Genomic DNA, 14,789 nt, shown 5'->3' on the forward strand with positions numbered 1-14,789 from the left:
GTCTTATCAATCGACTGTTTACGTGGCTATTCTCGTACAACGCACTCGCATAGTGTGGCTTAGCCTTTAGATTAGCGGGTATAGTTAACCAGTGGCGGATCCAGAAAATCCATTTTGGGGAAGGGGGGAGCAATGACATGAGGCGGAATGCCAATGGAACTTTTAGGGGGGGGGGGGGGCGGGCCTCCGTTCCCACTAGATCCGCCTCTGTCAACGGATATTGAAGAACCGTCCAATGAATTCTGGGTAATCTTAGTGTGTTGAATGTGTAAGCATCGAACAGTGACGTCACTAGTTTATGCGTGTGACACACTCAAGATTGTCCCCTAAAATATTAGTTTTTCTACTACTAAATGAAATTACTTAGTTGTAGCTTTTTATAAGCATATAGTTGAAGGTATAGTATTAATGTTACAAAGCAAAAAATTGATAACAAAACGTTTAGTGGGAACCTCTTTTATTGCAAGTTTGACACAGCATTTTTAATCGATGTGATGTATACAGTAGCCTATTAGGAGATAACCACATGGAGTTTTTAGATTTGCGGGTGTTATTGTCTATTTGATCCCGCAAATATCATTTTTGACTGAAGGCGTTAGCCAGAGGTAAAAAATGAAACATTTGCGGGCATCAAATAGACAATAACACCCGCAAATCTAAACCCTCCATGTGGTTATGTTCATTGTAAACTGAATCGTTTTTCTACAGAATTAACTGTATATTTGGCATTTCTTGAAAAAATACCTGGCTTCCTTGAATGGTCAACTTCGCCTGTTCCAATTGCTAATGACATCACTTTCTAATGACGTCATTAGCTTTCCGGGTGTTATTTTCATTTGATCCCGGAAAAAGAATGTAATTAACCAATCACAATACAGAACACACTTCAGTTAGTTTAAAATACAGTGTATACAGTACCTCTCTCGCAGGTCTTCCTGTCGTGTTTCAGCTTGAAGCCGACGTCACAGTCGCAGCTGTAACCACCGTCGAAGTTCATACAGTTCTGTTGACACCCGTGAATACCCAGCATGCACTCGTCGATGTCTGAACAAGGAAGCAAATGTTTTATTTAACGACGCACTCAATACATTTTATTTATTGTGTCGGTCATATGGTTAAGGACCATACAGATATTGAGAGAGGAAACCCGCGTTTCGATTAGTAGCAAGGGATCTCTTATATGAACTATCCCACATACATGATAGTACATACCACGGCCTTTGTTACACCAGTTGTGGAGCACTGGCTGGAACGAGAAATATCTCTGATCAGTGGCGGATCCAGAAAATCCATTTAAGGGGGGGGGGGGGCAATGACATGAGGAGAAATGCCTAGGGAACTTTGGGGTAGGTTTGGAGAGGGATCGTAATTTTTTTTAAAATTAATATATAATAATTTTATAACTCACAAAATATGGGGAGGGGGGGCCTAGATCCGCCTCTCTGTGTGTGTGTGTGTGTGTGTATGTGTGTGTGTATATATATATATGTATGTATGTATGTATGTATTTAAGAATGAATGAACGCACTGGCTCAGGAATTTTTTAAAACAAAAAAATTGTTATTTTCTAATTTTGCCCCAGGGATTCGAAATTGATTTTAAATTGACCGTTGTGATATACAAAATATAACTGTTTTTCGGTCTTGTTTTAAATTTATTTGGCTAGTACTATGTTTTGTTTACAGCCGGATACGATGTATTTGTTTTTAAAAAATTGTTAGGAAAGGGATAACAACAAACCAACCACTGAAAAATGGATTGGCTTAGAGGCTTAAGCGGCGTGTAGTCGGGTGGAGACTAAGATATCCTTGATTTTTTCTATATGCAATAACCGGACGTGCTGTAATAGGGTTTTTCATAACAGTTTGCAGATTTAAAAACTCCTCCTTCATAAGTTTACCAATATCAACGCTACGTCGACTGTAAATTATTGGAAAAATTATTTTATCTCTATGTATGTATGTATGTATGTATGTATGTATATATATATATATATATATATATATATATATATATATATACATACATACATACAGTAGAATCTCATTGGCTCGAACACTGTCGGTGCATCAAAGTCTGTTCGACCCATTGGGTAGTTCGAACCATGTATTCGGCCGTTGTCGGGTGCTTCTGTAACACAAAAACCAATCGGAATACCTCGCATATTTCCGTAAAACTGGCTTGGGCGAGATGGTCCAATTGACTCATGAGTAACGAAGTCGCCTTCAAATGTCGGATGAGATACATATTTGTAACTATTATTTATCACTGTTGAATAAACAAATAACAAACACACTGGTAGTCTGTATTTATAAATATTTATTAATTTAAAAAATCGTTCTTTATTATGCTGTTGTAGAATCTTTTGCGACATATTGACAACGTTGAGAAAAGAATGACAGTGCATGAAGCACAGGCGGAGGCCCTTTACCTTTTATTGTTGCAATCACTACATTACATTGATCTCTCCTGTATTTCAAGTTAAAAACAAAATATGCCGACGCTGATGCGTAGAGTAGCGATTAAAATGATTAAAGTAAACCGGCGATGCCGAACTAGGCTCACCAATTGATTGGTGTTTCATGCAAGGTTCATTCAGCTCACGATTATCGTAGTACTATTATCTGTACTAGAAAGATAATTACCGATAGGTGCTAAATAAACAACATGAGAAGCCGGCATATGATCTAGGATTAATTCGTTCCACTTCCGAATTTATATTAACTTACTTTGTGACTGACGTGAAAGGGTCAATGAAAAATTCGTAAATAAATATAAATTATTTTTTGTATTTCTTCGGATAGACTTAGTCGTTCGAGCTACATATGTTTAATTTTACAGTTCGGACTAATAAACTGGTTCGAGAGAAAGCTTCTGTTCGACCCTAGGGGTATTCGACCAATCAGCACCAAAATAAAAGGGTTTAATAGAGAAACAAATCGGGACATTGTTCTTGGTTGGAGAATACCGGTAGGTTCGACCGTTGGGCGTTCGAGCCAATGAGATTCTACTGTATATATATATATATATAACTGAAATGAGACTACAGCAATAAACTGGCCAGACGAAACACTGTATGACGACAAACCCTGTCACATGGATCACCAGTGGCAGACCTGGCAGCGTTAACTTTGATATCAAAAGTGGCGGAGGGTTTCTTTTTTTTTGGGGGGGGGGGGGGGGGGGGGGGGGAGGGATAGGGTTTTTGTTTTGTCTTTAAACAATTGTGTTTTGTTCTCTTTTCTTCTTTTTCATATTGAAGGCCATTACATTGTAATTGTTAATGAAACAATATAATTATATTCTGATTCAGTTTCTGGATATCAAAAGTCATTCATATAAAGTACATACTATCTACATATATATATATATATAGTATACTTTATATCTGAAGTATATATATATATCTATGTGTGTGCATGTGCATGTGCATGTGCATGTGCATGTACATGTACACATGCACATGCACATACACACATATATATACATACATACGTACATACATACATACATACATATACACACACACATATAAAGTTATTTGTGCATACATATATACACACACACACATACACATATATACATATACATACATACACACACACACACACACACACACACACACACACACACACACACATACATATACAAAGTTATTTGTTGTTGATAAGAATGATATTCTATAGCATGCCGAGTTGCCGACATTCCTCCTTTTTTTCATTCATTCATTTATCCACATCAATCCATCGATCCATCCATTCACTAATTTTTTTCCTTCTTTTTTTTCTTTCTTTCTCTCATTCATTCACTGATCGATTCATTGATTCATTCATTCATCCCCCCACCCACCAATCCATCCATCTATGCATCCATCCATTCATTCATTCGTCCATTCCTTCCTTCCTTCCTTCCTTCATCCATTCATCCATTTGAAAGTAATGTCGCCAGTAACCCACCTTCACAGACTGAGTCATGTTCAGTGTAACCACGACGACAACGACACAGAAAACCACCATCGGTGTCTATGCACTCGGTGTTGTTGGAGCAGTTGTTTGATGACGTCAAACATTCGTTGATATCTGACAAAGAACAAAGTTCACATAACAATCTTATAATGTTACATGGGCTGCTTTATATCTGACAAAAAAGGAAGGAAGGAAGGAAATGTTTTACGTAACGACGCACTGAACACATTATATGGCGTCAGACATATGGTTAAGGTCTCACTACACAGATGTCATCTGCCATTGAAACCCATGTTAAACTGCCCAACTTCAAGCGAAGATTGCCCATAGAACGGGTTCTCGTTGGCACGAACAACATACACCATTGCGAACATACATTATATAAACATTTATTTTCACTCCAAAATTGAGACATTTCCGTCTGTTTTTTTGCTATATGACCGCATCTGGCAATAGTACCGGTCCGAACAGTTGGTTCATTAACCGATTCACTCCGGCTGTCACTTGCGCTATATACCCATGTCCCAAAAGGTCGACGCACAATATTGCAAAATAACATGGGCAAAATACAGCCAGAAGGCTTACCATTAAACATACATATTGTTTTAATTCTTCACCATTTCCTAGAAGTGAATATGTGAACCATAACATGTGTCACAATTAGGAACTATAGTGGACCGTCATCAATCAACTCTCACCCGGAAGTGATCTGTGTAGTGAGACCTAAGAACCACACAGATATTGAGAGAGGAAACACTATGTCGCCACTTCATTGGCTACTTTTTTCGATTAGCAGCAGGGGATCTTTTATATGCACCATCCCACAGACAGGACAGTACATACCACGGCATTTAATATACCAGTCGTGGTGTACTGGATGGAATGGGAAACAACCCATTGGTCCCACCGACGGGGATGGATCACCGTAAATTATTATTAATCAAAGCGCATTCACAGTCAATCTAATCAATTGGTACCTACTTCGTTTAAAAAATGTCATAAAACTAGTACACCAGTTGTGGAGCACTGGCTAGAACGAGAAATAGCCCAATGGGTATGTGAGAAAGAACAAATTCCACATACCAGCGTTATAATGTTATATGGGCTGGTTTATATGTGACAAAGAACAAAGTTGACATAACAATGTTATAATGTTATATGGGCTGGTTTATATGTGACAAAGAACAAAACTGACATAACAATGTTATAATGTTATAATGTTATATGGGCTGGTTTATATGTGACAAAGAACAAAGTTGACATAACAATGTTATAATGTTATGTGGGCTGGTTCATATGTGAGAAAGAACAACGTTCACAAAACGACTGGTATATCAAAGCCTGTGGTATATACTCTCCTGTTTGTGGGATGTTGCATATAAAATATCCCTTGCTACTAATGGAAAAATGTAGCGGGTTTCCTCTCTAAGAATATATGTAAAAATTACCAAATGTTTCACATGATTAGCCGATGATTAATAAGTCAAGGTCCTTTAGTGATGTCGTTGAGCAAAACAAACAAACACAAGTCTTCATAGGAAACTAGTTAACTATCCAGTAACAGCAAGGGATCTTTTACAAAACAAACAAACACAAGTCTTCATAGGAAACTAGTTAACTATCCAGTAACAGCAAGGGATCTTTTACAAAACAAACAAACACAAGTCTTCATAGGAAACTAGTTAACTATCCAGTAACAGCAAGGGATCTTTTACAAAACAAACAAACACAAGTCTTCATAGGAAACTAGTTAACTATCCAGTAACAGCAAGGGATCTTTTACAAAACAAACAAACACAAGTCTTCATAGGAAACTAGTTAACTATCCAGTAACAGCAAGGGATCTTTTACAAAACAAACAAACACAAGTCTTCATAGGAAACTAGTTAACTATCCAGTAACAGCAAGGGATCTTTTACAAAACAAACAAACACAAGTCTTCATAGGAAACTAGTTAACTATCCAGTAACAGCAAGGGATCTTTTACAAAACAAACAAACACAAGTCTTCATAGGAAACTAGTTAACTATCCAGTAACAAAGGGATCTTTTACAAAACAAACAAACACAAGTCTTCATAGGAAACTAGTTAACTAGGGATCTTTTACAAAACATCCAAACAGCAGCAAGGGATCTTTTACAAAACAAACAAACACAAGTCTTCATAGGAAACAGCAAGGGATCTTTTAGTTAACTATCCAGTAACAGCAAGGGATCTTTTACAAAACAAACAAACACAAGTCTTCATAGGAAACTAGTTAACTATCCAGTAACAGCAAGGGATCTTTTACAAAACAAACAAACACAAGTCTTCATAGGAAACTAGTTAACTATCCAGTAACAGCAAGGGATCTTTTACAAAACAAACAAACACAAGTCTTCATAGGAAACTAGTTAACTATCCAGTAACAGCAAGGGATCTTTTACAAAACAAACAAACACAAGTCTTCATAGGAAACTAGTTAACTATCCAGTAACAGCAAGGGATCTTTTACAAAACAAACAAACACAAGTCTTCATAGGAAACTAGTTAACTATCCAGTAACAGCAAGGGATCTTTTACAAAACAAACAAACACAAGTCTTCATAGGAAACTAGTTAACTATCCAGTAACAGCAAGGGATCTTTTACAAAACAAACAAACACAAGTCTTCATAGGAAACTAGTTAACTATCCAGTAACAGCAAGGGATCTTTTACAAAACAAACAAACACAAGTCTTCATAGGAAACTAGTTAACTATCCAGTAACAGCAAGGGATCTTTTACAAAACAAACAAACACAAGTCTTCGTAGGAAACCAGTTAACTATCCAGTAACAGCAAGGGATCTTTTACAAAACAAACAAACACAAGTCTTCGTAGGAAACCAGTTAACTATCCAGTAACAGCAAGGGATCTTTTACAAAACAAACAAACACAAGTCTTCGTAGGAAACCAGTTAACTATCCAGTAACAGCAAGGGATCTTTTACAAAACAAACAAACACAAGTCTTCATAGGAAACCAGTTAACTATCCAGTAACAGCAAGGGATCTTTTACAAAACAAACAAACACAAGTCTTCATAGTCTTCCAGTAGGAAACAAACAGTTAACTATCCAGTAACAGCAAGGGATCTTTTACAAAACAAACAAACACAAGTCTTCATAGGAAACCAGTTAACTATCCAGTAACAGCAAGGGATCTTTTACAAAACAAACAAACACAAGTCTTCATAGGAAACCAGTTAACTATCCAGTAACAGCAAGGGATCTTTTACAAAACAAACAAACACAAGTCTTCATAGGAAACCAGTTAACTATCCAGTAACAGCAAGGGATCTTTTACAAAACAAACAAACACAAGTCTTCATAGGAAACCAGTTAACTATCCAGTAACAGCAAGGGATCTTTTACAAAACAAACAAACACAAGTCTTCATAGGAAACTAGTTAACTATCCAGTAACAGCAAGGGATCTTTTACAAAACAAACAAACACAAGTCTTCATAGGAAACTAGTTAACTATCCAGTAACAGCAAGGGATCTTTTACAAAACAAACAAACACAAGTCTTCATAGGAAACTAGTTAACTATCCAGTAACAGCAAGGGATCTTTTACAAAACAAACAAACACAAGTCTTCATAGGAAACCAGTTAACTATCCAGTAACAGCAAGGGATCTTTTACAAAACAAACAAACACAAGTCTTCACAGGAAACTAGTTAACTATCCAGTAACAGCAAGGGATCTTTTACAAAACAAACAAACACAAGTCTTCACAGGAAACTAGTTAACTATCCAGTAACAGCAAGGGATCTTTTACAAAACAAACAAACACAAGTCTTCATAGGAAACCAGTTAACTATCCAGTAACAGCAAGGGATCTTTTACAAAACAAACAAACACAAGTCTTCATAGGAAACCAGTTAACTATCCAGTAACAGCAAGGGATCTTTTACAAAACAAACAAACACAAGTCTTCATAGGAAACCAGTTAACTATCCAGTAACAGCAAGGGATCTTTTACAAAACAAACAAACACAAGTCTTCATAGGAAACCAGTTAACTATCCAGTAACAGCAAGGGATCTTTTACAAAACAAACAAACACAAGTCTTCATAGGAAACTAGTTGACTATCCAGTAACAGCAAGGGATCTTTTACAAAACAAACAAACACAAGTCTTCATAGGAAACTAGTTGACTATCCAGTAACAGCAAGGGATCTTTTACAAAACAAACAAACACAAGTCTTCATAGGAAACTAGTTGACTATCCAGTAACAGCAAGGGATCTTTTACAAAACAAACAAACACAAGTCTTCACAGGAAACTAGTTGACTATCCAGTAACAGCAAGGGATCTTTTACAAAACAAACAAACACAAGTCTTCACAGGAAACTAGTTGACTATCCAGTAACAGCAAGGGATCTTTTACAAAACAAACAAACACAAGTCTTCACAGGAAACTAGTTAACTATCCAGTAACAGCAAGGGATCTTTTACAAAACAAACAAACACAAGTCTTCACAGGAAACTAGTTGACTATCCAGTAACAGCAAGGGATCTTTTACAAAACAAACAAACACAAGTCTTCATAGGAAACCAGTTGACTATCCAGTAACAGCAAGGGATCTTTTACAAAACAAACAAACACAAGTCTTCATAGGAAACCAGTTGACTATCCAGTAACAGCAAGGGATCTTTTACAAAACAAACAAACACAAGTCTTCACAGGAAACCAGTTAACTATCCAGTAACAGCAAGGGATCTTTTACAAAACAAACAAACACAAGTCTTCACAGGAAACCAGTTAACTATCCAGTAACAGCAAGGGATCTTTTACAAAACAAACAAACACAAGTCTTCACAGGAAACCAGTTAACTATCCAGTAACAGCAAGGGATCTTTTACAAAACAAACAAACACAAGTCTTCACAGGAAACCAGTTAACTATCCAGTAACAGCAAGGGATCTTTTACAAAACAAACAAACACAAGTCTTCACAGGAAACCAGTTAACTATCCAGTAACAGCAAGGGATCTTTTACAAAACAAACAAACACAAGTCTTCACAGGAAACCAGTTAACTATCCAGTAACAGCAAGGGATCTTTTACAAAACAAACAAACACAAGTCTTCACAGGAAACCAGTTAACTATCCAGTAACAGCAAGGGATCTTTTACAAAACAAACAAACACAAGTCTTCACAGGAAACCAGTTAACTATCCAGTAACAGCAAGGGATCTTTTACAAAACAAACAAACACAAGTCTTCACAGGAAACTAGTTAACTATCCAGTAACAGCAAGGGATCTTTTACAAAACAAACAAACACAAGTCTTCACAGGAAACTAGTTAACTATCCAGTAACAGCAAGGGATCTTTTACAAAACAAACAAACACAAGTCTTCACAGGAAACCAGTTAACTATCCAGTAACAGCAAGGGATCTTTTACAAAACAAACAAACACAAGTCTTCACAGGAAACCAGTTAACTATCCAGTAACAGCAAGGGATCTTTTACAAAACAAACAAACACAAGTCTTCATAGGAAACCAGTTAACTATCCAGTAACAGCAAGGGATCTTTTACAAAACAAACAAACACAAGTCTTCACAGGAAACCAGTTAACTATCCAGTAACAGCAAGGGATCTTTTACAAAACAAACAAACACAAGTCTTCACAGGAAACCAGTTAACTATCCAGTAACAGCAAGGGATCTTTTACAAAACAAACAAACACAAGTCTTCACAGGAAACTAGTTAACTATCCAGTAACAGCAAGGGATCTTTTACAAAACAAACAAACACAAGTCTTCACAGGAAACTAGTTAACTATCCAGTAACAGCAAGGGATCTTTTACAAAACAAACAAACACAAGTCTTCACAGGAAACTAGTTAACTATCCAGTAACAGCAAGGGATCTTTTACAAAACAAACAAACACAAGTCTTCACAGGAAACTAGTTAACTATCCAGTAACAGCAAGGGATCTTTTACAAAACAAACAAACACAAGTCTTCATAGGAAACTAGTTAACTATCCAGTAACAGCAAGGGATCTTTTACAAAACAAACAAACACAAGTCTTCACAGGAAACTAGTTAACTATCCAGTAACAGCAAGGGATCTTTTACAAAACAAACAAACACAAGTCTTCATAGGAAACTAGTTAACTATCCAGTAACAGCAAGGGATCTTTTACAAAACAAACAAACACAAGTCTTCATAGGAAACTAGTTAACTATCCAGTAACAGCAAGGGATCTTTTACAAAACAAACAAACACAAGTCTTCATAGGAAACTAGTTAACTATCCAGTAACAGCAAGGGATCTTTTACAAAACAAACAAACACAAGTCTTCATAGGAACACAAACAAACACAAGTCTTCAGTTAACTATCCAGTAACAGCAAGGGATCTTTTACAAAACAAACAAACACAAGTCTTCACAGGAAACTAGTTAACTATCCAGTAACAGCAAGGGATCTTTTACAAAACAAACAAACACAAGTCTTCATAGGAAACCAGTTAACTATCCAGTAACAGCAAGGGATCTTTTACAAATGCACTTTCCCAAAGGCAGGACAAGCAACAAAACACCCACAAACAACTCACAAAATCCAACAATCTTACTTGTACAGGTTTCGTTAACCCTTTGGTAGTCGACCTCATACTGACACAAGTAGGACCCCGCCGTGTTGTGGCAGTGTTCATGTTGTAGAGAACAATAACAAAACAACAATCTTACTTGTACAGGTTTCGTTAACCCTTTGGTAGTCGACCTCACACTGACACAAATAGGACCCCGCCGTGTTGTGGCAGCCTTCATGATGTTGAGGACAATAACAATAACAAAACAACAATCTTACTTGTACAGGTTTCGTTAACCCTTTGGTAGCCGACGTCACACTGACACAAGTAGGACCCCGCCGTGTTGTGGCAGTCTTCATGGTGTTGAGGACAATAACAAAACAACAATCTTACTTGTACAGGTTTCGTTAACCCTTGGTAGCCGACCTCACACTGACACAAGTAGGACCCCGCTGTGTTGTGGCAGTGTTCATGTTGTAGAGAACAATAACAAAACAACAATCTTACTTGTACAGGTTTGATTAACCCTTTGGTAGCCGACCTCACACTGACACAAGTAGGACCCAGCTGTGTTGTGGCAGTCTTCATGTTGTTGAGAACAATAACAATAACAAAACAACAATCTTACTTGTACAGGTTTCGTTAACCCTTTGGTAGCCGACGTCACATTGACACAAATAGGACTCCGCCGTGTTGTGGCAGTCTTCATGTTGTTGAGGAAAATAACAAAACAACAATCTTACTTGTACAGGTTTCGTTAACCCTTTGGTAGCCGACCTCACACTGACACAAGTAGGACCCTGCCGTGTTGTGGCAGTCTTCATGATGTAGAGAACAATAACAAAACAACAATCTTACTTGTACAGGTTTCGTTAACCCTTTGGTAGCCGACCTCACACTGACACAAGTAGGACCCTGCCGTGTTGTGGCAGTCTTCATGATGTAGAGAACAATAACAAAACAACAATCTTACTTGTACAGGTTTCGTTAACCCTTTGGTAGCCGACCTCACACTGACACAAGTAGGACCCTGCCGTGTTGTGGCAGTCTTCATGTTGTAGAGAACAATAACAAAACAACAATCTTACTTGTACAGGTTTTGTTAACCCTTTGGTAGCCGACCTCATACTGACACAAGTAGGAGTCGTCGTGTTGTGGCAGTCATCCTATCCTGGATGGAGGAGAAGCCGGCGCCTGTGTCCAGGGTAGGCGTGCGCTACAACAGCTTGCTCTAAATGTGCACGTTAATTATCTTGAATCTTGACACTTGTGGCAGTCTTTATGGTGTTGAGAACAATAACAATAACAAAACAACAATCTTACTTGTACAGGTTTCGTTAACCCTTTGGTAGCCGACCTGCACACTGACACAAATAGGAACCGATCGTGTTGTGGCAGTCTTCATGTTGTTGAGAGCACGGACGTTGTCGTGGGTCGGAGCACTCGTTCACGTCGTCGATGCAGTTGACGCCGGACCAGCCGTCGAGACAGACACAGCCGCGGATCGTGTCGCAGTGGTCGAGGTTGTCACACGCGCAGACGCTGTCACAGTTGTGTCCGTAGTGTATGGGGTCACACGCTGAAACAAAGACACAGATAGTATTTTATTACATCGAGATGAAAGAGATACCAATGTGATAATATGTATGTCTCTTCACATTGTGGAATACATCGTTTGATCAGGTGATCAACTGTGTCATAACATAATGCGGCTCTGGGCAATCGCTTACCAACATGACGTCATTTCTGAAAATGACGTAGTTTGTTCGTCTGCTTCTAGTTACGTTTGAAACGTTTCGACACGGTCCTAAGTCCACATGGGTTAAGCCTTTAGTTAACAGCCCTGTAATTTCTATTTATAGCCCAAAGTCAGACAGCAAAGCAACTTGGCTTTACCTTACTTATCGCCTTGACACCCAAAGTGAGAAGCTTGTAGACCGTGATACCAGGCCTGGTGCTTATAAAACTTTTAGAGTCTAGACTCGAGACTCTACTAGAGTCTGAGATGTGAACGTCATGGCAACACCATACAAATTGTATGCATGTGACGTCATTAGAAATTGAGTCTGGACTCTAAAAGTTTTATTAGCAGGGGCCCAGGGACCTAATTCACTAAACTCTCGCAACTTTGCGATCTCGCAGTGCAATGCTAAAAGACTTGCAAAGAGGATGCTTTGTTGTCTAGCAGAGCCTACGAGGCATTTGTGAATTAGGCCCCAAGGCTTTAAACGTGCTATGTCAAAGTTGAAACTAAAAAATTTCGATATTCTTCGGTTTATTATTTTTTATTTTTGCTATACACACTTACTTACCCTGACATGATGTAGAGTCTGGCTGTAGTTTATAACCTTCGAAACAGGAGCACGTGAATCCGCCATTAGTGTTCCTACACACGTGGTCACAAACACTGTCGTCACCGGAGCACTCGTCTACGTCTACAAACAGAAACAAAACCACAGGCCACTGGAATACATTATGAGATTAACAAAGTATTATAATTAGATCACGATTTCACGATTGGGCGGAGGTAGCCCATTGATAAAGCGCTTGCTTGATGCGCGGTCGGTTTAGGATCATTCCCCGTCGGTGGGTCTATTGAGACAATCACTGAATCAGTATAATAATATTCAAACAACAACAAACATTGGGAGGTGCGCTGTTACCGTATTTTAGGTGGGTGACAAAAGACACTTCTGAGATACACTGACGCAACGTGTTGGCGAGTAAGTGCGATCGCGCACCTCGTATACTAGTGTTCTGTGAAGGACCGATTAGATTTAAATAATTATGATTCAATTTAAACATGGGAATAATTAAAGCTTTAAAGGAAATAAATTTTTCTTTAAAAACACCTAGTTTCAATTTTTTTTTATATATTTTACCATTAATTCATTTTGAAAACTAACATCATCCACAGGTGTAACTCATATCTAGACCCATCGGGTTATTTCCCGTCCAACCAGTGCACCATGATAGGTATATCACTGGCCATGGTATGTGCTATCCTGTTTATGGGATGTTGCATATAAAATATCCCTTGCTACAAATGGGAAAAAAAAAATCTGACATCCAATAGCCGATGATTAATAAATCAATGTATATATACACAGATATAATATATATATATACTCTTCAAAAAAAGAAACGCAAAAGGGTACAAATGGGTTATAACTCCGATTTTATGTTTCCTACCGGTTCATGCTTTGTGAATATAAGGTCATTGCATGTCCCAAACACATTCCCACGGTTACATTCGATAAAACGCAGCTACTGTACAATAAAGTTCCAAAATGTGAATATTCGCAAAAACGCAGCCACGTGCAAACCATGTCACCACTGCACGTGCGTTGTCTGCACGTGGAACATGAACACCGACAGTATAAAAGTGCAGGGTGTTCGCTTGCCTGACCTCTGTATCTGGCCGACAGTTGACAATCCAGGACATGCCACGTCTCAGTGAACCGCAGAGAAACAATGCCATCGGCCGACTAGACGCAGGCGAATCCAGAACGGCCGTTGCTAGGGCATTCCATGTGTCCCCAAGCACCATCTCCAGACTGTGGGACCGTTACCAGCAACATGGATCAACACGTGACCTCCCTAGATCCGGTCGACCACGGGTCACTACCCCCGGGCAGGACCGCTACATCCGGGTACGCCACCTTCGGGAACGATTGACTACTGCCACCTCCACAGCCGCAGCAATACCAGGTTTGCACAGGATATCCGACCAGACCGTACGGAACCGCCTACGTGAGGTAGGAATTCGTGCCAGACGTCCAGTTCGAGGTGTCATCTTAACACCACAACACCGTCGACTCCGACTGCAGTGGTGCCAGATTCATCGACAATGGCCTCAACTGCGATGGAGACAGGTGTGGTTCAGTGACGAGTCCCGATTTCTGCTCCGACGTCATGATGGAAGATGTCGCGTGTATAGGCGTCGTGGTGAACGTTATGCGGCAAACTGCGTGCAGGAAGTGGACAGATTCGGCGGGGGTAGTGTCATGGTGTGGGCAGCCATCTCACACACTGGCAGAACTGACCTGGTCCACGTGCAGGGCAACCTGAATGCACAGGGCTACATTGACCAGATCCTCCGGCCACACATCGTTCCAGTTATGGCCAACGCCAACGCAGTGTTCCAACATGACAACGCCAGGCCTCACACAGCACGTCTCACAACGGCTTTCCTACAGAACAACAACATTAATGTCCTTCCTTGGCCATCGACATCACTGGATTTGAACCCAATT

General features: G+C 39.0%; 1 protein-coding gene across 1 annotated transcript in view; it reads right to left on the reverse strand.

The window, feature by feature from the left end:
- LOC121373087 (mucin-like protein) overlaps positions 1–12,969 on the reverse strand; it is a 34,540-nt gene extending 21,571 nt beyond the window's left edge. Inside the window, exons 1-4 of the mRNA XM_041499534.1 lie at positions 12,846–12,969; positions 11,857–12,112; positions 3,957–4,079; positions 919–1,044 (exon numbers count right to left, since the gene is read on the reverse strand). Coding sequence (XP_041355468.1) covers positions 919–1,044; positions 3,957–4,079; positions 11,857–11,938 — 331 coding nt within the window. The 5' untranslated portion in view covers positions 11,939–12,112; positions 12,846–12,969. The remainder of the gene's footprint in view (positions 1–918; positions 1,045–3,956; positions 4,080–11,856; positions 12,113–12,845) is intronic.
- Between the last annotated feature and the right edge of the window lie 1,820 nt (positions 12,970–14,789).

Source organism: Gigantopelta aegis, chromosome 5 (genome assembly GCF_016097555.1).
Source record: "Gigantopelta aegis isolate Gae_Host chromosome 5, Gae_host_genome, whole genome shotgun sequence".
Classification (NCBI taxonomy): domain Eukaryota; kingdom Metazoa; phylum Mollusca; class Gastropoda; order Neomphalida; family Peltospiridae; genus Gigantopelta; species Gigantopelta aegis.